The sequence below is a fragment of the Phoca vitulina genome, unplaced genomic scaffold, assembly GCF_004348235.1.
Source record: "Phoca vitulina isolate PV1807 unplaced genomic scaffold, GSC_HSeal_1.0 scaffold1, whole genome shotgun sequence".
NCBI classification, from domain to species: domain Eukaryota; kingdom Metazoa; phylum Chordata; class Mammalia; order Carnivora; family Phocidae; genus Phoca; species Phoca vitulina.
The window spans coordinates 18647405-18672382 of NW_022589704.1; the positions used below are offsets into that span (position 1 = coordinate 18647405).

The 24978-nt window shown below is 47.5% G+C and overlaps 1 protein-coding gene across 1 annotated transcript; it reads right to left on the reverse strand.

Moving 5' to 3' along the window:
- Nucleotides 1-5903: 5903 nt before the first annotated feature.
- Nucleotides 5904-12193, reverse strand: CDK5R2 (cyclin dependent kinase 5 regulatory subunit 2). The gene has a single exon (XM_032402004.1). The coding sequence runs from the start codon at nucleotides 11996-11998 to the stop codon at nucleotides 10886-10888; it is 1113 nt and encodes a 370-aa protein (XP_032257895.1). The 5' UTR covers nucleotides 11999-12193; the 3' UTR covers nucleotides 5904-10885.
- Between the last annotated feature and the right edge of the window lie 12785 nt (nucleotides 12194-24978).

Here is a 24978-nt window from a genome sequence, read left to right on the forward strand (position 1 = left end):
CTCTCATGGAAGAATGAACAGATCCTAAGATTCTGAGAGGCCCAGGAAGTGGCAGGACTATAACCTGTGCCCAAACCCCAGCCCAACCCCAGGACAAGTTCCAAATCCAGCACTTACCATGGGTTCCAGACAAATAGAGTGAGAAATGCCCATTGGAAGTCTTGTGGCCAACTGTGACCCTTGAATTTATCTCAAATGACATGATAGAGTAGAAGGAGCCCAAATGGACATGGATACTAACCCAGCCTTTGTATACTCTTATTGGAACCAAGAAGGCTCCTTACTCTCTCTGGGCCTCAGTGCCTCATCTGTAGAATGGAGATGCTGATTATACCCACCTTGTTGGTTAGATGCAAGGACAGAGCATATGCCTAAAGAGTCTAGTGCAGAGAGGGGCTTCCTAAGTGTCATCCCCCCAGCAACAACCAGCTCAGAACAGAGACCTGCCCTGTGAGCTCAAACCATCTCCCATCAGTCTAATCCTCCAACTGTACCTACCCCAAGTCTCTTTCCATGAGTCAGAGAAGTTCCTTCCTTGAATTTCTGTGAGATTAGGGAAGGGGGGAGTAGTTAAAGGAGGCTGGAGGCCAGACCCTGAGCATGAACATCAGGTTCCTTTTTCTGGAAGAGGAGGACAAGTTGCTTAGCAACACAGCAGGACGTTATCAGGGAGGCTTCAGGCAGTGCTGTCTTTTTTATCCTGCAGTATGGAGATATCTGGGGTGACACCAGATGGGGAGATGAATGGGAAAAGTGGGGAAGGGTCTGTGGTCTGATAGCAACCTCTGGGCCTCATCCTCCTTTCCTGTGATCACCTTTCCAATACCTTTACCCTTTTCCCTTGGTTTTCTACTTTTGACACACAGAGGCAGAGACAAGTTCTGGATCCATCTTGCACACACCTCTGTACAATGACCACATCTGTGACCATGCATCTAAAACTCAGGACCACCTTATGTGTACTGCACTTTACAGTTTACAAAGCACATCCGTAGACCTGATTTTACCTGATACTTACAACAACTTCTTTAATTCCTCATATGACAGGGGTAAAGTCTCAAGGTCCCACAGTGAGGAAATAGCAGGGCCCAGATTTGCTGCAAATCTCGCATGTTTCCACTACATGTTGAAGCATAGACGTTAGTACAGGCATTGGTACATTTATATGTACACCCAATTCCATATCCTCACAGTTTGAAGGTTCTTCGTGCCTAGTGTCCTAAGATGCCCCCAAATGCACCTATCCCCACCTTTGGTCACAAAGCAGGTGCAATATAGAGGAAAGGTTCAGCTGTTCTTCCCTGCCAGCAAGAGCCAGCCTGGGGCCATGGGATCCTTAGAGTGTGGAATCCCAAGAGGGACCTGGCCTGCTGGCCCAAAGGCCTCAACTCAGGAATGCTCCTGGGCTGGGCCTGGCTGGCATAAGTGTCTACATACCAGCAGCTGAAGCAAGTCCCCTGGCTGGCATTCCAGAGAGATGCACGTGGGTCCCACTGGAACCTTGCCTGCAGCAAGGAAATAAACACATGTCACCAAGGTCATAGATAGCTCATGGGAGGCCCAGGTCTCCAGAGCTCCCCACTGCCTCAGGGGCCAGCAGAGCTGGTCAGAGCAGCCCCGGGCTCCATTCTGGACTCTGTCTTTGTCCCTTATTCCCTCTGTCAATGTTTGTTAATAGTGCAATGATTGTTACCCCAACAACAGTAATATTGTCATTCCTGTTAAGCCACAACACATTGAAATCCTTGTTTCCATCTGATAGATGAGAAAACTGAAGTTCAGAGAGGTTGAATAACTTAGATCAATTAGTTAGTTAATGATCGGATAAGGACTCAAATGTCTGATTCCTGGAATTTTGTTCTGTGCATCACATCACACTGCTTTTAAATGTTTGGGCAGAGTGGGGGAGGAGGAGTAGCAAGGGAACATTCAGCCACTCCATCCTTTATCCCCAAACTGCACATGCCCAGGATCATGTAGGCCAACATGCCTCAGAACAGGCAATTTGAATAATTATTTTGATTAAGGTTTTATCAACTTCCAAAAAGTTATTTGAGATGACTTACTATATAGCAATATACACAAAATGGAATATTCAGTTTTAAAGGACATATAAAAAAGCAGTTGGTGAAATATGAGAAGCAGTCCCATAAGTCAAGGACAAGGCAAATCTGTTTTATCCCTTCTAACCTTATCACCGCCACCACTGAACATTCTACTAAAGGTCCTAGTCAATGCAATAAGACAAGAAAAGATATATTCTATATGCAAATCTTGGAAAGGAAGATATTAAAATGTCCTTGTTTGCAGACAGTATGGCTGCCTACCTAGAAAATCCAACAGATCCAACTGGAACACAATTAAAACTAATGAAACTAGTATATCCAGTAACATACAAGATTAACATACAACAACTTATGGTTATCATATAACTCCCATAAAAACAAGGGAAATAGTTGGGAATAATAGATTTACAACAGCAATAAAAAATATGCTCCTAGATAAACCTAATGAAAGACATGGAAACATCTAAATGAGGAAAATGACAAATCTCCACTAAGGAACATAAAAGAAGATCTGAATAAAAGGAACACTTAGCATGTTCCTGGGTAGAACGACTCAATATTGCAAAATGTCAACTCTGTCCAAACTGGTCTATAAAAGTAATACAGTCCCTGATAGGCTTGGTTCTAAAGTTCTTCTGGACTACGTTTAAGATTAGCCTAGACAATTTTAGCAAAAGAACAATGAGCATACTGCAAAGCTACAGTTATTAAAGGTGTGGTTTGGCATAGAAATAGTTAAGTAGACCAACAGAACTGAGCAGAGCCTTGAAACAGACCTATGTATATGTGGGAATTTCATAAAAGAAAAAGATCGCATTCTCTATAGGGAAAGGAAGACTGTTCAAAGGTTGGCACAACTTGTTATTCATTTGAGAAAACACAGTTATATCTCTACTTCTTGCTACATATAGAAATAAATTCCAAAATAGGTTAAAGAATGAAAGTATAGTTGTATACTTGCTGGCAACCAAAGACAAACATGGAAACTGTCACTATTTCACATTTACTGAGACCCGACTAAATGCCAGGCACTGTGCTAGTTCTCATGGTTTAAAGAAAGGATATGAATAAGTCCATGTGAAGAGAAAAATTTCCCCTACATTTATTATTTGAATAAGGGATAGTGGGTCTTCTATGGCATTTATGCCAAAGATAGAGGAGTGTTCTTTAAATAGCCTTTGAGGGATCCTTGTAAGAGTGTGTATGCGTGTATCCATGCTCTGTGTGTGTTCATTCACCAAACGGGCTGCATGTATGCCCACAGTGCTAGATAGGTATCTAACAGTTTGCTGTGCTAGATAGGTATCTTGTACTTGTACAGCAAAAGACACTCTTAAATTCTTGGGATTTGGAAAGAGCTTGAGGACAGGGAAGGGAGTGAAGAGACTTTGGAGATATGTGAGAGAGGACGGGGGCAGGGCTGCCCAGACACTGCCCTGCCTCACTTTTCCCTTCCTTCCTTCCTTCCTTCCTTCCTTCCTTCCTTCCTTCCTTCCTTCTTTCCTTCCTTCCTTCCTTCCCTCCCTCTTTCCTCCTACCTTCCCTCCCTCTTTCCTCCTACCCTCCCTCCCTTCCTTCCTTATTTCCCTCTCTGTCTCTCTTTTTCTTTCATCATGATTTTCCTTCCTTTTTAAGGTAATAATAATAATATTCGTTGTAACAAACTAGGAAACTCAGAAAAATACCAAGAAGAGAGTAAAACTGATCATTTAAAATCCCACCACTTAGGGAGAGCAACATTAATATTTTAGTAAACTTCTTAAAAGTGTCTATTGCTGCGCACACACACACACACACACACACACATACAGAATCATTCGGTGTAGATCTATTGACTGCCTACTGTGTGCCCAGCACTATGCTGGTGCAGGGAATCTAGCAGTGAACAAGACAGACATTTTATTGAGAGGATACAAAGTAAATAAGCAACAAAAAATAATTGGGGGTGACAAATGCTGTGAAGAAAATAAATTGGGGGGGTGTCTGGGTGGCTCAGATGGCTAAGCGTCTGCCTTCAGCTCAGATCATGATCTCCAGGTCTTGGGATCAAGCCCTGCATCCGGCTCTCTGCTCAGTGGGGAGCCTGTTTCTCCCTCTCCCTCTGCTTGCCGCTCCCCCTGCTTGTGCTCTCTCTGTCAAATAAATAAATAAGATCTTAAAAAAAGAAAAGAAATCAGGGGTATGTGAAGGAAGGTGACTATGGGGCAGGCTGAGATGAATTCATCAAGAAGAGGTGGCTATTAAGCCAAGATGTGAATGACATGAAGAGGACAGCTATTTAAAGATCTCTCTCTCCCTCTTACACAAATAGGGCCATATTATATTGTTTTTGGCCAGATATTTTCACTTTGCATGGTCATTTTTCATGTCAATAAATACAGACTGATGTATCATTTTTAGTGGTTCATAATATCCCAGCAAATATTGATTTATCCCAACTTAATCTCCTACTCTTACATCCATTTTTTTTATTATTATAAACAATGTTACGATAAGCACCCTTGTGTCCTTTCCCACTTATTTCCTTAGGGCAAATTTCTGGAAATGTGAAGCTAGGTCAAAGAGCACTCTCTTTCACATTTTGATCCCTAGCCAAGTAGCTCTCCAAAAAGACTGAACTAACACATACACATATATATGTTGTATATATATATAATTGCCCCAATATGAGAAAGTGCACATCTCCTCATGTTTTTATCATTGTTGACATTTTCCATATAATCTTTGTCAGTATAAGACATGGAATCTCCCATTACTGTTTTGACTTGAATTTTCTTTTCAATAACAAAGTCTCTTTCTATGTGTTTATTGATTATTTACATTTTTGGCATGAATGACATCTTCACAGTTTCGATTAATTTTCTACTGAAAATATATTTTGCTGCAAATATGTTCTCTCAGCTTGTCACTTGCCTTTTAATCTTATTTGTGGTTGCTCTTTCTCTCTCTATTTCTCTAACATTCAAAAGTTGAAATGGAGTCAGATGAATAAATCTTTTCCTTCAAGGTCTATGCCAAAAAAAATGTTCATCACCCAACCCAAGATGCACTAGTAACAATACTAATAAATAATCCTTGTTTTCTCTAAGTATTTTTATTTAATATTTGACTATTGCCATATATTAACTACTACTTTCTAATTATGCAAACAATATACTAATACATTTTTGTTGTAAAAAATTAAACTCCACAGATAAGGTGCATGTCCTCTAGACAAAATCAATCCCAGTTCTTCCAAGAAGTCATTTATTAAGAGTGATGTATATCTTTCTCAAGCTTCTATTACACACACACACACAAATTAAGCTTTAATTTTGTTTTGCTTTTGCATAAATTATATTGTACTGTATATATTGTTATGCAACTTTTAATGATACTACATGTTTTGTAGATCTTTCATCAGTACATATAGTCTAATCCATTCTTTTTAACTGAATACTGTAGTATTCAGTAATTTGGCTGTATCAAAGCTTATTTAACCTCTAACATACTGGTGAATATTTACATTGATTCTAATTTATCTCTCTTCAAACAATAACACAATAAAAATATCTTTATCATGTCTCTATGTGCACATATTCAAGTATTTCTCCAGGGTCAATACTAGAAATCAGAATTCCTGAATAGAAAGCTATGTGCATTTAAATTTTTAGTAGGTACTTTTAAACTGTCTCCTCTTCTTTGGGGCGCCTAGGTGGCTCAGTCAGTTAAGCGTCTGCCTTGGCTCGTGGGATCCAGCATCAGGCTCCTTGCTCAGCGGGGAGCCTGCTTCTCCCTCTGCCCCCCCCCCCACTTGTGCTCTCTTTCTCAAATAAATAAATAAAATCTTAAAAAAAAAACAAACTGTCTTCTCTTTTAAGGGTTTTATAGCTTTTTCCTTTACATTAAAAAAAATCTGGAATTTATTTTGGGGTAAAGAATGAGGAATAATTGACCTTTTTTCTTCATATGAATGACTACCCAGTTGTACAAAACCATATGCTGACTAATCCATCTTTCCCAGTGGATTTGAAATGGTGCCTTTATCATATATTAAATTCCCATGTATGCCAGAGTTCAGCTTTGGAATATCTATTCTGTTCTATTTTCTATTCCTAAGTCAGTGCCATATATTTTAACTACCTTAGTTCTATAATACATTTAAGTACATGGTAGGGCAAGCCCTCCATCATTACTCTTCTTTCTTATGTTTTACTTGATATTCTGTGTTTTTCTGGGATTGTATGTAAATTATTATTATTTTTTTTTAAGGAGTAAAATGTTGAAAGATTATAACAGAATGGTGATAACCCCTCTTTCCTTTTAGGTAGTCATATATAAAAATGCACACAAAGAAACTAACTTTATGATTTGTGGACTTGAAGATAAATATCAATCACAGGAGACTATGACCAAGGGGTATAAAGAAATGGGGGAGAGGAAGTCTTAAGAAAGGGGAGTAACTACTGTGGGCAATATCTCCAAATAGAAAGAGACCCTAGGAGCAGCTAATTACTAAAGAAATAGTGGAAAAAATCCAGGGGGAAAGAAAAACATGAAAGCTTAATCTAGATTGGGGGAATTTTAATCCAGAAACTAAGATGTTAAACCTAAGATAGAGGAAAGAAAAAACAAAAATAGAGGTGGGGGTTGCCTATAAGTGCAACAGAGAGACTGACTCTAAATCTCATCAATGTATTAAACTAAGGTCAACTAATGTATTGAATCCTGAGACTAACCCCTGCAGTTTATCTATTTTGCACCCAATCTTTCATCACCGAACTAAAACAATTTTCCTAGCCCGCATTTACACACCTAGCCTGTGTGGATATACATGACCTTCTTGTAGGGTGTTTAGCAAGGTGTTCAGAGGGAAGGTAACAGTCTTAATGAAGGTCCTTAAAGTGTTAACACCTGCTGTCTTGAGGTCACTGACAGCAAATGTTGTTTATCATGTATAAAGGGATCAGGAGTACCACTTAAAGTGGGGCATGTAAAGATGGTCAGCCCTCCATACCTGGCTGTCACCTGTCTTTGGTCATGGTGATGTGGCTGGAAGGGGTTGCTGTGGCAGCCTCTGTTGTGAAAATCTTCCAGAGATGCCCATCTGGGGGCCTGAGGCAGAGTCCCCATAGGTAGAGGCCACAGGATGTCCCCTTGGATATTGCCAGATGCTCTGGTTGCTGGGCACTCTGTCTGGCAGGCAAAGCAGCTACCATGACAACCAACACCCCCCGCCCCCACGTCTGCGATTTTTTTTTTTTTCATTTCTCCTTTCCCATTAAGTACCAAGGTATTACAGGGACAAGCAAGCATAGCTCTCAGGACAGAATGTCCTCTGCTCCAGGAAGAGGGGCAGGGAAGTAGGCAGTGGAGATGTGTACATGTTATGTCTGAAGGAGCCTTCATCAGTATAAATGTATATGTACCTGCTCTCTGGGTTAAAATGTGTGCCTTTGGTTGTATATCCATGCAACAAATGATATGCAACAAATGGTCAGATCACTGTCTATCCACACATTTGCTTTCCTGCTTCCCTCCCCTCTCTGCTGCTCCTTTGCTGGGAGAGCCAGTCCTTTGCCAGGGGAAGTGCTGAGTCACGGCTCCAGCTGTGTTTCTGTATCCTATTCTCCGTCTCCATTCTTTCCTCAGTCGGCCCCTCACCCAGGCTGGGCTCTTTCTAGAACTCTGAGCCCTCTTCACCACTACCCTCCTCAGCCTGGACTCACTTCCCTGAGGTTCACTTCTGGGCAGTAAAGAGAAGGCACCTTACTCTGTTTCTGCACTTTCTCCCTTCTCACCTTGCCTTCTCAGAAGACTGAGCCTTTCTCCATGTGACCAGCCTTCCCTTACAAAACAGGAGTCTGACCAGGTTTGACCCAGGAGGCTAATTCTTCCATGTATTCATGCTGATCCTCCTCCAGTCGCTTACCCCTTAATCGGATTATGGCGGTGTCTCATGCCTCGGGGCATGGCAAGGAAAGTGAGATTTAATTTGACACCAAGCACTGAGGCTTTTTTCTCATTCTAAGTCTCCAAGTGCCAGACCACAGGTTCCTGGATGGGTGTGTGTGTGTGTGTGTGGTAAAGGGAGGATGCTGTGTCTGTGGGTTCAGGGGCAGTACCTAGTGATCCCGCCAAAAGCAGGATGTTTGGGGGGTCTCGGTAGGCTCTCTGGTCTCTCTTTCCCACCCACTTTAGACTCTTCTAACGCAGAAGTTCCAATCAAGTAGTCTTGCTAACTAGTTCTAAATAAGGCAGCCTAGGATTGTTTCCTCCGCTAGTGTGGGGAGAGTGGAAAGGTGGCCCCGCCCGCTCAGTCTGGTTACTATGGCGACAGCCGCGGGGTGACCCAAGTGCTCCTCCCTCCCTCCTCCCAAACCCAGAAAGATGACGGCACCGCGCTGACTGCGCCAAATTCCAGCCAATGGGCGGCTGCTCCCGCCTTCCCTTCCGCCAGCTCTCCCGCTTCTCCCCTCCCTCCCCCCCGGGAATTCGATTCACAAATCTGGACTGGGGATTTCCGGCTCCAGGCCGGGTGCAAGGGCGCTGGGCCGAGGCCGGGGTAGAGTAGCGGTCTGTCCTCTTAGGAGGGCAAATGGAAGCCGGCGTTCTTGGGTTCTCGGGCCAGACGCCTGCAACTCGCCATCAGAAGAGATCACAACCTGCTACCAAATTATTCAGAAAATCTAGGTGAAGCCGAGTCTGCAACTCCTCCCGCCCCCGCAAGCCCCCACCCTGCCCCAGCGTGCCGGTCAGCACCACGGACAGCGAACCCGGGCCTAGTCTTTCAGGCCGCGAGGTTCTGACTCCTGATCCTCGAGGTCTAGGCGGCGACTAGGGTCAGAGACGCCAGCGCTCTACTGGAGCCAGGCCTCCTTGGGTCAATGAAACTGAATGGGGCGCTTAGCCACGTGGCGAAAAAGGCAACGGGACAGGAATCTCAGGCTAAAAAGCTTATTTCTCTTCTTTCAACCCCTAAGAATGGCTCCTGTCTCCCAGGCTGCCTGTGTCCTAGCCTCCCTGGGAATAAAGGGCCAGGTCTGAATCTTAAGCAGGGATGGACTTCCCAAGGCTATCCTGGGTGGGCATGTGACTGAAATGGCCTTGAAACAACCCAGGAGTTTGGAGGAGGGGTGTGGAGCTGAGTGTGACAGTCAGGCCCCACCCGAGAGTGGTGAGCACAGGCTTAGTCAGGCCTAACTAGACTCTAGACAGTATATATAGTGGGGAGAGATGGAGGAAGAAGAGAAAAGCAGCAATCATTACTAGCTAGTTCTACCTCAATGGACTACTTTGTAAAGGGTACAACTTTTGCTGTCCTCATCATTTAATCCCTAAATGGTCTGCGCATTTGTCTCATCTAGCTCTTCATTAATGCGCAGACCATGAAGAGCTAGATGAGACAAGATGGAGAAGTAATGTGTGAGGGGATTCCGCTTTATCACCAGGCCTCAACCTTTGGCTACTTTACTCTCAATAAAATGGAAGCCAATGTGGGGGCGGGGGGACGGAAAGAGTAGCAGTTCTCAGGGACCCATCTCCCCCACTAGGCCCATGGGGGCCCTCCTGCCCTATCTGTGACTGTTTCACTCCCAATCCCACTTCCTCCCTCCTGGGGCCCAAAGAAAGGCCGGCGCAAAACCATCTGCAGGCGCTTCCAGCGCTTTATAGTTCTCTCTGGGACAGACGGACAGACAGACAGTGCAGCCCGCGCCGTCGGCCCGCATCATTGGCACCTTGGACACGGCACCAGGCCCAACCCAGTCCCTGGTACCCTCCCGGGAGGATTCCGGTCCGGCCTCAAATCAGCACCTCAGACAGCTCCCGGCCCAATACCCACCCCTCCCCCCTCCCTCTGGAAACAACCAAATAAATTAAAAGGGGAGGAAAAAAAACACCTAAGGATACGGAAGAGGGGTACCCCTCCCCCAGAGTAAGAAGAGTTTCTGTCTCCTCCCGCCCTTCCGCTGAGGCGCCGCCGCCGCCGGGGTGGCCTCCTAGGTTGATTTTGCCCCCAAACCTCAGCCTCCTGAAGCCGGCATCTCCCTCCCCCCCCAACTCCCGGCATGCAACACGTTGGAAAAGGTAGGGAGAGGAGGTGGGGGTGGGGCGAAGGACCATCCTGGTGGTTGTCTGGGCTCCTGGGGCTGCAGTTTCTCGCTGCACCGAAGTCAGTCCAAATCAAGAATTAATATTCCCTTTGGTCTGGGAAAGGGGATGTGGGGGCTCAGTAGGGGGAAAAATGCAAGCTGACATAGGCGGGGGGGCGGGGTAAGCAGACAGGAGGGAAGATGGTGACACATGCGAGGAGCAAGGAAAAGAGAACGAGGAGGGGAGATGGGGACACAGGTGCAGAATGAGAAAGGGGGGCAATGATAGTCAGGTAGGGGGTAAGATGGAGATGGAAATACACACCCAAGGTACGGAAAATGGAAAGGCAGAGAGGGAGATGGGAAGGCAGACAGGAGGAAAGATGAAGATACAGGAAGGAGGCGAGGAAATGGTCAAAACCGAGGGAGATGGACTTACAGATACACACGGAAGGGAAGGAGGACACCCGGGTAGAATTGGAGAGATGGGGGGGCAGAGGCAGACAGAAAGGGTGAGGTTGGGGGTCCCCCTCCCGTGCTCATCCCCCACCCCCACCCTATGCCCAGCAAATCCAGAGCCGTGGCCTCTGGCATCCTGGCCTCCACCTTCCCCTGCGGGACAGGGGCGGCTCCTCCTCCGGCCACGGCACGGAGCAGCGGTAACAGCGGCGGCGGCTTGATGGTCCCGGGGGCTCCGAGTGCGTGTCAGGGGCTGGGGTGGGGGGCGGGCGCGGCCCTTGGGAATCCCTAGCGGTCCAGGTTCATAGTCCAGTGCTTGGCTCCGGTCGCGCAGCTGTCCCTGGCGGCCGAGGAGGAGGCGGGGGCCGCGGGCGCGCCCCCGTTGGGTGGACCCCCGGCGCCCGCGGCAGCCTCGCCCTCGTTCTTGAGGTCTTGAAAGACCTGCGTGAAGAAGTGGGGGTCGGCGTTGAGCCGCAGCATCTGGGGGCTGAGCCGCTGGATGAGGCGCAGGCAGCGTTGCCAGAAGCGCTCCTTGTCGGGCTCCACGAGGAAGGGCTTGAGCGGGTATGAGATCTCGTTGCCCATGTAGGAGTAGGCGAGGTAGAGGCAGGTGAGGAAAGCGGCCTGCAGCTCGGCGGCCGACGCCAGCTCATCCCCGCGCAGCGACTCGCGGCACAGCAGGTACACGAACACCAGGTTGGCGGGCGTAATGAAGGCCTGGTCTTGCCAGCCCTGCAGCAGCAGCGAGCGGTCCACTCCGCGGAACCAGCCCACCAGCTCGCCCGGGCTCAGCTCCTTGAGGCGGTAGCAGCGTCGGCACACGAAATCGCCCAGGCAGCGCAGCAGCTCGCCGGTGGACGCCTGCACGATGATCCGCCGCGGCGAGCCGCCAGGCACCGGCGGCGCCGCCTGCGGGGCTGGGGGTGGCGGCGGCGGCGGCTTTCCCCCGCCCGAACCCGGCGGCGGGGCGGCCGCGCTGCCCCCCGACGGCGGCTCGCAGGTGGCGGCGGCCGCGGGCACGGTGGGCACCGGCACCGCCAGTGGCTTGGTGGCGCCGCCGCCGTCTGGGGGGTCCCGGCCCTTGCGGAGAAGGTTCTCGCGGTTGCGTTGCTGGACCAGGGGGTCGGGGCCAGTGGACGCCGGCTTGGGCGTCACCTTCTTGCTGCCTTTCTTCTTCTTGGCAGACGCGGCCACCAGGCGCTTCCAGGTGAGCGCCGAGATGAGCACGGACGGCCGCTTGAGTCGGCTCTCGCCTTTGCCGCCCTTGCCTGCTGGCGGCGCCCCGTAGCCCCCCAGCGCCTCGTCCCCCGCGGGCGGCGCTTTCTTCTTCTCTTCGGGCAGCCCGCCGGGCCTCCGGCCCTTGGCCGAAGAGGCGGGGGAAAGAGACAGCACCGTTCCCATCCTGCAGAGCGGGGCCGGCGCCCGGGCCCCGGTGGGAACCGCGGGCGGCGCCGCTGTCGCCGCCGCCGCTGCTGCAGCCCCCGGAGACCCGGCGGTGGGGGGCCTAACCCCGGCCCGGGCGCGGGAACTGGCAGGGGAGGGTGGTTGCTTGGCTGCTCCGCGGCGGTTGCTCGGAGTCTGAGCTGCGCCAGCTGCAGCGTCAGCCCCACCCCTTGGACCCCGTCTTTAGCCGCGCCGCGCCCCGCCTCACGCAGCCAATCCTCGCCCGAGTTGCCCTCCTGACCGGCAGCTCCTCTGACCAATAGGAGCTCGCATACTAATCTCAAGTCCCGCCCCCCCACCCTCCGTCTCTGGTCCTTTCCCTTCACCAGAAAGGGGAAAGGAGGAGGAGGTGGCCCCGGTTCGAAGGGCCTCCTCAGGGTCAGAGCTGGGGAGAGGGGTCTGGCTGCTCTCACCCCCCCCCTCACATCCTCTCCCGCCCCCCAAGTCCTAAGGCCCTGGGTCAGCTTGTTTTGATGTATTGGATCGCGGTAGCAGAGAAGCCTTGGGAACAGCCTCTCCGCCCTTTTGATTCTGTGCTGGGGGCAGCGTGGGCAGTGAGTGCCTTCACCAGGGCGCCCCAGCACCTGCTGGGTCGAACTGCTCTGGCTTCTCCAGTTTGGCCATTGGTCGATTACCTCTTAGCTCTCCTCTCCTCCCTTCATCCCATGCGGCCACCATGGTGGTGCTTGTGGGGGAGTGCAGTAGGCGTCTTCTTGCTCTACCTGTGATGGGGTCCTGGTGGGGCCCGGACCTACCTGCAGGCCACAAACTCCCTCCTTGGGGGCCTTTGCTCTGGGGGCGGCCAGACCCTCAGATTTATGCCCAGCTTGATTCTCTGCAGCTGAGTCTGTGGGGAGAGGCCCTAGACTCTGGTCCCTGGGTAGCTCCTCTTCTGCTCTTCTTCCCCACCAACACACCCTGATCCCACACTTGGGTGGGTGATGAATGATTGGTTCCTGGGGAAGTGCTGGAAATTGGATGGATGGGTTGGTCTCAAGCTCAGACAGGAGATGGGACCTCCTGTGCAGAGGGAGGCCCAAGAGGGTTGACCCAACCTCCAGCTTAGCCCTGGATCCAGGTTGAGTTGAGTTTTCATTGTTAAATTCTTCCTGCCATTCAGGTCCCAGCTGTCCCCACTCCCAGCTGCAAGCTATTAGGCTAGGTCCTGCCCATTTCTCTCTGTTCCCTCCTCAGCACTCACAGGCCTTTGTCCTCTGGGCCTTACCTGCAGGTCCTGAGCCCAGCTGGTCCTGAGGCTATTCCACCTGCCTTATAGGACAGTGTCCACCCTTCCCCAGGCTTGCTCCCTGTAGCTCCCCAACACAGAAGTCTTCCAACTTTTTAAGTGGGCTTTGGAGGTGGGTATGATGGGGAGAGAAGCCCCTGCTATGGATTCAGCAAAACCCTCAGAATTATCCCTGGAGTCACCTCTGTGTTCTTCATAGACCACCAAAATGACTTCCAGGGACCACTGCTGTTGGTTTGTGTGATGCACATGTGTGGGTGTGGTTCCTTCCATACAGGCTGTTCCAGAATCCCCTTAGGCTACAGCTGCCGCCACCAGAGGCAGCAGCTTTTCTCAGCTCTCCCACAGCCCCTGCTCACTCACACCTTCCTGGAGGCTTATGGTCTTGTCTGGATTCCCTATCTCTTTACCCCCTACACACACAGTCTTGTACCCCCTTCCTGACTCAGCACCCAATGTGCACTTCTCAGCAGGGTGTCTCCTGCTCCCCTGAGATCTGATCATTATTCCCTTGCAGCCTGAGCTGACCTATCCAACCTCTCTTTCTCTCCCTAGTTGCAAAAAAATGTTCTCTCTTTTCAGCTCCTGAAATTGGTCCCACTTCCTCCTACAAGGCCTTCTGAGTCAGCCTTCTGACACCCAAGGAACAGTAGGCTCACCAGTAGTTAAGGACAGGTCCCATAGAGACTGAGTTGCCCTAGCAGAAACATGCGGATCTGAATGGCACGTGGGTCCTCCCAGCTCTACTCCCAGGAGTCCCTCATTGACGTAAGGCCTATTACTGGTGTCAGGTAGGACAAGATCTTCTATCTATGCAATTCCCACAGATGTCACCACCATGGTACCCCCACTCCAGGCTCAGTTGTGACCTCCTAGTTTCCTCTGGGTCAGAATCAAGAATTCTCTTCCCTGCTTCAGGGTCCCCAAACAGGTGCCTTAAAAGGTCTTACTTCCCTTCTTATGCTTCACCTGTCCCACATCGGTCCCTCTCTCTGGCTCACACTTTCCACCCTCCTACTTTGGTTATCCCTCTCGAATCTCTGAGCTCCTACCACTGGGCCAGAACCCTTCCTCAAACCACTACCTTGCCTTCTTCTGTCAAGCTCTTGAAAATCACTTCCTCCAAGAAGCCTATTTGGACTGATTGCAAGGGACCTAGTGCTCTTCCTGACATGAGTCTTTCTAATCTCTTTCCCCAACAGCAGCTGCTACATAACAACTTGTTTACAGGCTGGGCTCTGAGTCCTGAGTCAAAGATGTGCAAAATGAATATGGATGGAATTTTTAAAGGAAGCAGACAAAATAGTCAAAACAGATTCATAAAAAAATAACAACATTTCTGTTATTAAAAAAAAATTAATGGAGGAGAGAGGGTGGAGGCCAAGGCGAATAAGCATAGTGAAACCAGAAAGAATCCAGGGAGAAGGTAGGCTTTACAGAAGGGCAGTGCCTTCCCCACCACATCTGCAAGTGTACTTTTCTAGGTGGGTGATGTTTAGGGTCTATATTCTGATTGATTCATTTATCTGTATTAGGATCTGTATGTCACTTCTCATCTGTCCATTTCTCATGGATGTGCGTGCTCCTCTGGGACAGGGCTGGCTGTATTACACTCCCCTTAGCTGAGACCCCCACCCAGGCCAGGCTCCTTGTCTATCTCCATCACTCGGTAGGTTACCTAGAACAGTGCCCTGTCCAGATAAATGGTTATTCCTGCAGGCTCTTTAAGGCAAGATCTGTAGGCCTAGACCAAGAATTGGAAGGCTTAGACCGGGGTATCAGCCTGTGTAGGAATGCAGCCTTATCAATGAGGATTACCACCAACTCCGCCTTAGAGATGAGCCCTTCACTGACCCACCCTGGGAAGATGAGCCCCATCTTTAAGGGAACATCTCCAGGGAACGTGCTCAGACTGCTCTGCCCTTTGGCTGTTTTAATCTCCTTCTTGGAGAGACCATAGTCTAGGAAGCAGGAGGTAGGGGTTCTAGTCATTTCAGCTCTCTGGGCCTCCTTTTCTTCCTATTAAAATGCAGGGATTCTATATATATGTTACTTTCATTATTGGACAAAATGAATATTAAAGACATCAGATAACATCTTGGGGATTGGACTTAAAAAAAAAAAAAAGATTCCTAAAGCCTCTTCCAATTCTACAATTCTGACTCTAAATAAAACCCATGCTATGAATCTGTTTCATTTTCTAGCTCCAGCCCTGTCTGGTTCTCCCTAGTCTGTTTCTGCCTGATGGGCTCAGGCTTTGTGTGCACGACATCCGTGAGGTCTTCTGCGGTTCAGCCCAGGAGACGAGGGGGAGGGTGCTCAAGTTCACAGTCATGCAAACCTCCCTAGGTCCCTCCAGGCTTTATCGGGGTCCCTGAAAAGTTCTGAGACAAAGGATGGGATGCCAAGGTGGTCCAGGGTCTCCCCAGTAAACATTAAGGCTAGAGGCCCCACAACCTACGGTCATTGCATCCTATGTCTTCAAGCGGCCCCTACAGAGAGGCTGATGACAAGGAAGTTTCTTAGAACAGCCTGTGTGGAGACTCAGCCCGGACATCTGAATGTCTGGATCCTGCTGCCCCCACCCCTTCACTGATCCAGTATCCCCACCCCAGGGTCTCAGCTCCTGAGGTGTGCAAAGGGGGAGGATATGCACCTGCCCGGCCTTCCTTCCCTCTCCCAAAGACCTTAGCCCAGGAGAGCTGGGGTGGAGGGGGGCAGTGGAGGGAGAAGCCTACCCCAGGCAACAGTGGGGAGTGGGGACAGGGGATGAGCAGAGAGAAGAGATGAACCTGACAAAGGAGATACTGCCCACGGTCAGGAGGGAGACCCCACGTTCTCTCCCATCCTTCCCATTCCAGCAGGCTCCTTGCTAGAAGGACTTAACTGAGGAGGCCAAATAGAGGTTTCTTAGAACAGAGAATGGGGGTGGAAAGCATCGATGAAGAAGTGCCCTGAGTCAGGGAGAGAGGGGACTGATGCTGAGATGCTGGAGGCCCAGGCTTAGGGGTCGGGGGGGGATGAGGGTGAGCTGGGGGCTCCTTTTCCTTGCCATAGGCTCTGCCTCCTTCCTTAATAAAGCCTTGGTCTCCCTTTCAGGTTACCAATGCCAGCCCTCCTCATCCTCACCCCTGGATCTTCTCTCCCCAATCCCCCAGCTCCTGCCTTCACCTCCTTTGTTGCCCCCCGAGCACAGCTCTCTCTTTCAAATCCTTCCAGCTCCCTTCAGTAGCTTTATTTCTCAGTTCACTTTGTCCTGCCCCCACCAAGGCCCTTCCCCCCCTCCCTTTCATGCCTACCCCAAGCGTCACCCCCCATTCTGTCTCCTCCCTGCCCCTGCTGGCACCCTGCATAGCACTCCAGATGAGGGAGCAGATCAAGAAGGGCGGGGGTGGTGGCTGTTGCTTTTCTGGGATATTCTTAGCCTGTCTGGGGGCTGGAGCTGGAATCAGTGTTTCCATCTCAACCAGGCAGGTGGCTTGCAGCCGCTGCTGTGACTGGGTCTTCATCTCGTTCCAGGTCCTTTTCCTTGTCCTCCTATGCCTCAGTTCCACTCTGTGAGCACAGACCCCAGAGCCCTGAGGGAGGGGCCTCCCTCCACCCTGGCCTAGCCCCAGTGAGGTCTTCAAACCCTGCTCTTGGAGACTCTTGGGGAAAAGGAGGGCCTTTGGGAACTCGAGCTCAGATGTTCCCTGGATCTGCACACAGCCTTCGCCTCTCTGCCCCAAGATGGGCTTTCTTCTGATCCAATAACCCAAGCTGGGTACTTGGTCCGTAGACTCCAGTCATGACCATGAGAGCCTTTCTTATCTCAAAATACAGGAATCATTCAGGGGCCCTGGAGTTCTAAGAGCTGTCTCTTGAGAGAGTCAGAGCCCTGGGGTCCAGGCCCCCTGTGGGATTGAATAAGGGGCTCACTGGCCAGATTCCTTTGTTAGCAGAGGGAGGAGCCAAGAAGAGATCTGACTATTTCAGAAATAGCACAGAATATATTTGTCACCTTAAAAGAGACAGACAGCGTAGGGGTTCCTATATGGGTTCTAGAGTCATGCAGGTCTGGGTTCGAATACAGCCCCTCCACTTACAAGCTGGGAGACTTGGGACAATTTCTTAATTCTTTTGAGGTCTATAAAAGTAGACCATCGCAGGGTTGTTGTAAGATTTTATTGAATCTGAGCACCTGGGTGGCTCAGTCGGTTAAGCATCTGACTTCAGCTCAGATCATGTCCCAGGACCCCGGGATCAAGGCCCACATGGGGCTCCCTGATCAGCGGAGAGCCTGCTTCTCCCTCTGCCTCTCCCTGCTGCTCATGATCTCTCTCGCATGCTCTCTCTCTCTCTCTCTCAAATAAATAAAATCTTGAAAAAAAAAAACCCCAAAAAAGATTTTATTGACTTTCACAATGCTCCACAATGCTTGTATATTCCATGGGCATGGTGCTTGGTGTTCATAAAATGTGGGTTATTACAAATTACATTGTCACCATTATTTTTACAGAGCAGGAGAGGTTTGCTTGACCTGTTCCGTTACCATGTTTTGTTCTGCTTTTTCCTCATAAGAACATTCTTCATTAAAGCCAGGACAGTACCATCATTTCTTTGGGTTTGGCTGAGACCTAAATTGACACCACCCTTTCTTTTTGGCTATTGTACTGGCAGGTATCCTATTCAGACTGTCCCCTGGGGGGTTGGCTTGATTTGATTCCTGAGGTCACAAAGACCTGACAGCATACCAGGTGCTGGTCCCCTTCTCTGGTCCAGTGTAGGCCTCATTAATTTTGTGAGCCTCGGGGCTCCTCGGTGACTCAGTTGATTAAGTGTCTGCCTTCAGCCTAGGTCATGATTCTGGAGTCCTGGGATCGAGCCCTGCATCAGGCTCTCTGCTCAGCGGGGAGTCTGCTTCTCCCCCCCCCCCCCCTCACGCTCTCTCTCTCAAATAAATAAATAAAATCTTAAAAAATATATATATATATACATTTTTGTGAGCCTCTGTGTACCTGCTATTGCCAGGCACCATCTTGGCCCCACGTTCTGACTGTGCTTTTCAGGGGGCATGCTCTGGCTATTCATCCTATACCCTGCTGTCTTTCCAAAGTTCTAAAGACTCCATGTAGGGTCAGTTCCAGTTTTCAAGGGCTTTGAGAAAGTGTTCTACAAAATTCTAAAATCCGCATTAGCAAAAACTGCTTGAGAAATTGTAGCCTATGAGGTACTGGGCTAGGTGCTGGGACCAGGAAAAAATGTGAGGTAGGGCTTCAGTCTTCAAAGAACATACAACAGAGATGATAGAGACATGAGCAATACTAGTAAATTGATCAGTGTCCTATGATCAGCTATGTAGGATGGGATTGGACAAGTTGGCTAATCCTGCCCATCCCCCCCCCCCCCCCCCCCCCCCCCCCGCCACCTTCCACCGTTGTAGCTAATCCATCTCCAGCTTGTCCTGAATTCTCAAGGGTAAGGAACTACTGGCAGGGACTCAAAATCAAGTTAACTAAGGTCCAGTTCCTCTGCCTCGTATTGGGTTCTCTCCAGTCCATGGCCTTCCCTGTCTGACCCCAAGCTGGGATGATGATAGGCACCTTTTGCAAGGCAGAGCCAGGCCTCAGCAACTCCCACTTCGCAGGGACAGGCTCCCACCCTTGGAGCAGGAGGGTTACTGAGTTACTGTGTGCGTGAAGAGCCCCAATGGGTCTGTTAACTGGCCCAACATCTTAGGAGCCACTTCTGTCTATTTCCTATTTGTCTGGGATTAGGGGCAGGTGGGGGATGGGCTTTGAAACAGGTTCATTAATTTACACTTTCATCTCCCTGATCTCAAAATATAAAGATAATCCTTTATTTTTACCTCCTCTGAGTAAAAAGGCAGTTCTAATGTTATAAGCTACAGCCCCACATATACTCACTTTTGATTTTGGGTGGGGAGCAGAGTAAGAAGTTTGTCCACTAGATTAATTAGTAGTTCCTAAACTACTCTGCTCAGCAGAACCACCGGGGGAACTTTGTAAAAATACAATTTCTGGACTCTACCTCAGACCTATGGAATCATAATTTCTTCGGGTGGACTTAAGGTGGCATCACTATCAGAAATTATTAGGAGGGAGAAGAAAATTCTGGCAGATGGCTAGATCCCACCTGTCCTTTCTGTTTTGCCCCACTGTGGTTGCTGCTAGCCAAGCATCCTCTGGTAAAAAAAAAAAAAAAAAAAAATACCCTTATTTACTTTTAGGAAACCCCTTCTCCCACACTCCCAATCCATGTGGTTTTTACCTGCCTACATTCAGGACAAACCCGACCAGCTGCTGTCCTGGTCCCAATGGATCAGGTATGGGCTGGTGACCCAAACCAGTCCCATGAGACTCAATTCTTGAAGTTTTTCTAGAACTACTGGGAATGAAGCGCTTTTTTCCCCTCTGAGGTTGCTCAGCTGGTGGGATGAAAGCCTTGAGATGCTGGCCCCCACATGGAGAGAGGTCATCTGAATGAAAGCACAGGGAAAGAGTCAACAGATGGAGGGAGACATTCCTGATGTGATTCTAGCTGCTGGATCCAGCTGGGCCTGATATAGGTCTATAATCCAGTAAATGCCTTTCCTACCCACTTTGTTTTCCTAATTTTAAGGTAATTTGAGTTGCAAACCTAATATTTGCCAGCAAAACAATCCTGCCTAATGAACTTCCTTCTGGAAATTTGTTGGTAACTTCTGAGAAGTACGTGTTTGGTCTTAAACCAAGGAGGGTAGTCTCTGACATGAAGGACTAAATCTGGAAGAGACATGGTTGACCCAGCCTGGATTCTGACCCCAAGGCCTATTTCCTACTAGATTCCTCAGACCTCCCTGTCCAAACCATAGCTGGTGATTGGAGTTCATCAGCTCCCAGTGGCCCTTCCTCAGAGTAAAAGCCTTGGGACGGGGAAGCCATTTCCCTACAGCCTGCACAATCGGCAAGTCTTCTTTCTGGACTGCTGCCAGGTTGCATTCCTTAGGTATCAGCTTCCTGCTCAGATAAGAAATCCGATGCTTTACCCTCCACCATGCTTCTGCATCAAGTTTGCCTCCAACCAGTGTAAGAGGCAACTGTGGCCAATACAGAATCATTTGTTATCATCAGGGCCATTAGCACAGTGTCTCTGGGGGTCTGGGGTAGGGGTGGCTTTGAGCTTTCAGCTGCCCCAGGATTCTTGTCTAGGACTCCGGAACTCCTTGTCTGGCTTGCCTCTGAGGAGCTCTCAGGGGAGGGGTTGGGGCGCCAGTCAAACCAAAATTTTCAGTTACCACATGGTTCATATGTCCTTTTTTTTTTTTTTAAACTCCGAGGTTATTTACTCTCAGATTGTTTGTGGATTATTCTTCAATGGGACAATATTTTCCTATCCTACTCTGTGGTCCAAACACGATCTTTTTTTTTTTTTTTAAAGATTTTATTTATTTATTTGAGGGAGAGTACGAGCAGTGGTGGAAGGGGCAGAGGGACATGCAGACTCCCTGTGGAGAAGGGAGCCTATGTGGGGCTCAATCCCAGAACCCTGAGATGGTGACCTGAGCTGAAGTCAGATGCTTAACTGACTGAGTCTACCAGGCGCCCCTAAATACACAATGTTGATGGTGAATCTATGGGACTTGGGCATCCATTCATAATTCATCTTTCCATTCATTCATTCATTCATTCAACACAAATTTGAGTGTGTGGAATTTTTTTTTTCTTTTTTCTTTTGGTAAATTAAATCCAACTTCTAGCACACTCCTACCAGGTGGAGGGAAATTCAATCTTAGTTGTTATGGGGACTTCATCCTCCTCCCAAAGGTGACAAGATATTTCCAGAAAACAAAATGTGTCTAGCACTGTCCTTTAGGGGAACTAATTGTCCAAGCCCAAAGGGCACCTCAAAGTCTGTCATCTCTACTTTTTCTAGGCTATGACTGAGGGTTAGGAATCTTTAAAATGGTTATAAAATATGTGAGACACAAAAAGTATAAAAAATAACATATCAACCTCCTAGTTCAAATAAAATATTGCCTGCAGTTTAATCCCCTTATTTCTCCTCCCCAACAGCCCCTTCCCTACCACCAACCACCCAAGAGAATAAACAACATTCTAGATTTGGTGCTTGTCTTTTCCATACATTTCTTTATTCTCTCACTACATATGTAGATCTTGATTAAGCAAGTGTGTGTGTGTGTGTGTGTTATTGCTGTATAATAATTACCACGAACTTACACATTTAGAGGCTTAAAACAACATCTATTCATTGGCTTGCTTCTGTAGGACAGAAGTCCAGGCAGGCTTGGCTTGGTTCTCTACTTAGAATTTTACAAGGCCGATTAAGGGGGAGGTTTTCTTATCTGGAGGCTCTGGGCAAGAGTCCGCTTCTAGGCTCATTTAGGTTGTGGGCAGTTCTTGGCAGGTAGAGGACTAAAGTCCTCGTTTCCTTGCGGGCTGTTCGCTGGAGGCTGCTCTCAGCTCCTGGAGGCTGCCCACAAGTCAGTAATTGTGCATCGAAACCTTATCACACTTGAAATGTCTCTTATTTTCACATCTTTGACCAGCTGGAGAAAACTTTCTGCTTCTAAAGGATTCATATGATTAGGTTAGTTAGGCTCACCCAGATAGGCTGCCTATTTTAAGGTCAACTGATTAGTAACTTCAGTTACTTCTGCAAAAATCCCTTGTGCCATATATGCAACATAATCATCGGAGTAACATGGAGAAGGGGGAACATGGAGACATCTTAGAATCCTATACTCTATCTATGTATCTAGGTATTTTTCTATCTATCTTTTGAGGGGCAGTTGTCCATATTTTAGCTTTATACAAGTGAAACCATGCTATATTAATCCGAAACTTGTTTTTTGCTTTACATTAAGTTTATAAGATTTATCCTTGTTGATGTTGGTCTTTGCTACTGCATAACATTTCACTGTGTGAGTAAATTTTATTTATATGATCTCCTGGTGACTGATATTTAGGTTGTTTTCAATTGTTTGATTACACACAATGTTGTTATAATATATTTTATATATCTCTGGTGTACATGTGCAGTCATTTCTCTAGGACTATATCCAGTAGTGAAATTGCTGGGGTATTGGGCACGTACATTTTCAACTTTGCTAGATATTGTTCAATTGTTCTCTTAAGGAGTTGTACTAGTTCACAGCCCCCACCAGCAATGGGAGTTCCTATGGCTCCACATTCTCATCAACTTGTGATACTGTCCGATTATGTGAAATAACTCATAGTAACATATGAATTTTACGTATTCAACAAATAAATATTTATGAAGTGGCATTACATGCCAGACAGTGAACAAAATAGACAAAATCGTCATCCTATAGAATTTCATCCCATGGAAAAGGCAAACACACACACATACACATTGCCTACTTGAGATCCCCACTTGGATGTATAGCATCTTCATGTGTCAAAAATCAGCTCCTGATAGATACCCCCCAAACTACTCCTGCTGTCATCCCCATCTCTGTTAACAGCCATTCTCGTCTACTCATTGGTTAGAGCAAAAGCTTCGGGGTTATCCTTTACTCCTCTTTTTATTTCACACCCATATATAATCCATCAGCAAATCTCGATAGTTCTGTCTTCAAAATATCCAGAATTCCACCACATCTCATGACTCCTCTCTCTCCACCTTGGCCCAAGCCACCATCATCTCTTGCTTGGTTTATTGCAGCAGACTCCTAACTGGTCTTCCTACTTCTTCCTTCCCTACAATTTATTCTCAAAATGACAGCTAGAGTAGTTCTGCTAAATGGAGGCCAGATCATGTTACTCCTCTCCTTCAAACCCTCCAGTGGCCTCCTGTTTGTTCACAGTAAAGGCCAAAGTCCTTGCTATGACCTCTAAGGGCTTATGTGGTAGATTAAAGATGGCCACAAATTCTTTGACACTCCTCTCATTGAGAGGTGCATTGGTGGCCACCCCCGGCCCCTTGAATCTAGATGGGCTCCATTATGACTCTGAATATGGCAGTGGTGCCACTGTGCCCATTTCTGGGGCCAGGCCTTTAAAAGACTGGCAACTGCTATTTCCTGTCTCTTGAAATATTTGCTCTTGGAACTTTGAGCCACTATATAGGAAGTCCAACTACTCTGCTGGAGAGACCACATGGAAAAACCCTGAGACTACATGGAGAGAAAAAGGGGTCCAGCTTCCAGTCATCCCCACCAAGGCACCAGACATGACAGTGAAGCCATTTTGGACCCTACAGACTAACACATCTGCCATCTGAGTACCGCTGAGTGACCTCAGTTGATGCCACATGGAGCAGAAAAATCATCCATTTGAGTCCTGTCCAAATTCCTGGCCCACAAGTTGTGAAATGGTTGCTGTTTTGAGCCAACAAATTTGAGATCATTTCTTATGTAGAAATAGATAACCAAAAGAGCCCAATTAACCTTGCCCCTGCCCATGACCTCTATGGCCTCATTTACTACCTTTTACCTCCCTTACTCCTCTCTGGTCTTAGTTGACTCTTTGCAGTTCCTCAAACCCTCCAGAAAAAACTTCTGCCCAGGACCTTTGCATGTGCTGTTCGCAGTTTTAATTCTTCTGTATACACATAAATAAAGCTAGATCAAACTATAACTACTGTTTTGGATGTTTTGTTTATAATAGATAATATTCATCTTTCTATTAGAATAAATCTTCTGCCATAATACTTTTAATGGATGTTTAGTGTTCGATTATGCAGATATTTGGGTTTTTTTTTTTTTTAAGATTTTACTTATTTGAGAGAGAGAGAATGTGAGAAACAGCATGAGAGGGGAGAGGGTCAGAAGGAGAAGCAGGCTCCCCGCTGAGCAGGGAGCCCGATGCGGGACTCAATCCCAGGACTCCAGGATCATGGCCTGAGCCGAAGGCAGTCACTTAACCAACTGAGCCACCCAGGCGCCTGCAGATATTTGTTTTTACCAACATTTCTTTTATGAAAATTTTCTAATAATACAGAATGGAAGAATCATACAGTGAAAATCCATATATTTGCCATCTACAGTCTATAATTAACCTTTTACTACATTTGCTTTATCACATATCTATTCCTCTATCCAACTTATTTTCTTAAATACATTTCAAAATAAGTAAGGTCAGGGCTTTTTGATAGTTTTGTTCATTATAGTATTTCCAGCACCTAGAACAATGCCTGGCAAAGAGTAGGTATTCTATAAATATTTAAATCAATAAACTAAAAAAAAAAACTATAAAAATTAATATAGCTCAGTAAATCATCCTGTTGTAAAAACATAAATGAAACTCAAATCAGATGTCACCCTCTCCAGGAAGCCTTCCTTGAATGACCCCTATAACCTGCCAAGCTAGGTTGAGGATCCTCCTCTATGTTCCCATAACATCTGGGATACAGAGCATCCATCTCGTTGCATTTAAAGCATTGTACTATTAAAATAAATAAACAAATAAAGCATTGTACTATCATCACTTTGTACATCTACTTCCTCTATAGATGGTGAGCTTCTTGAAGGCAAGGACCATTTCTCATTTGCCTTTATACCCCAATGCCTAGTACAATGCCTTGCCTAGTAAATCATAAAATGGCTAATATGTATTGAGTTCTTACCATGGGGGCATGTACTATTCTATGTGTGTCACATGTATCAGGCACTTTATATGTATCATGTTACTTAACTGGGTCAATAACACTATGAGGCAGATGTTGCTTT

What these genes read in the sequence shown, in the direction of transcription:
- CDK5R2 (XM_032402004.1), bottom strand. Translation starts at nt 11,998, where the DNA reads ATGGGAACGGTGCTGTCTCTTTCCCCCGCCTCTTCGGCCAAGGGCCGG.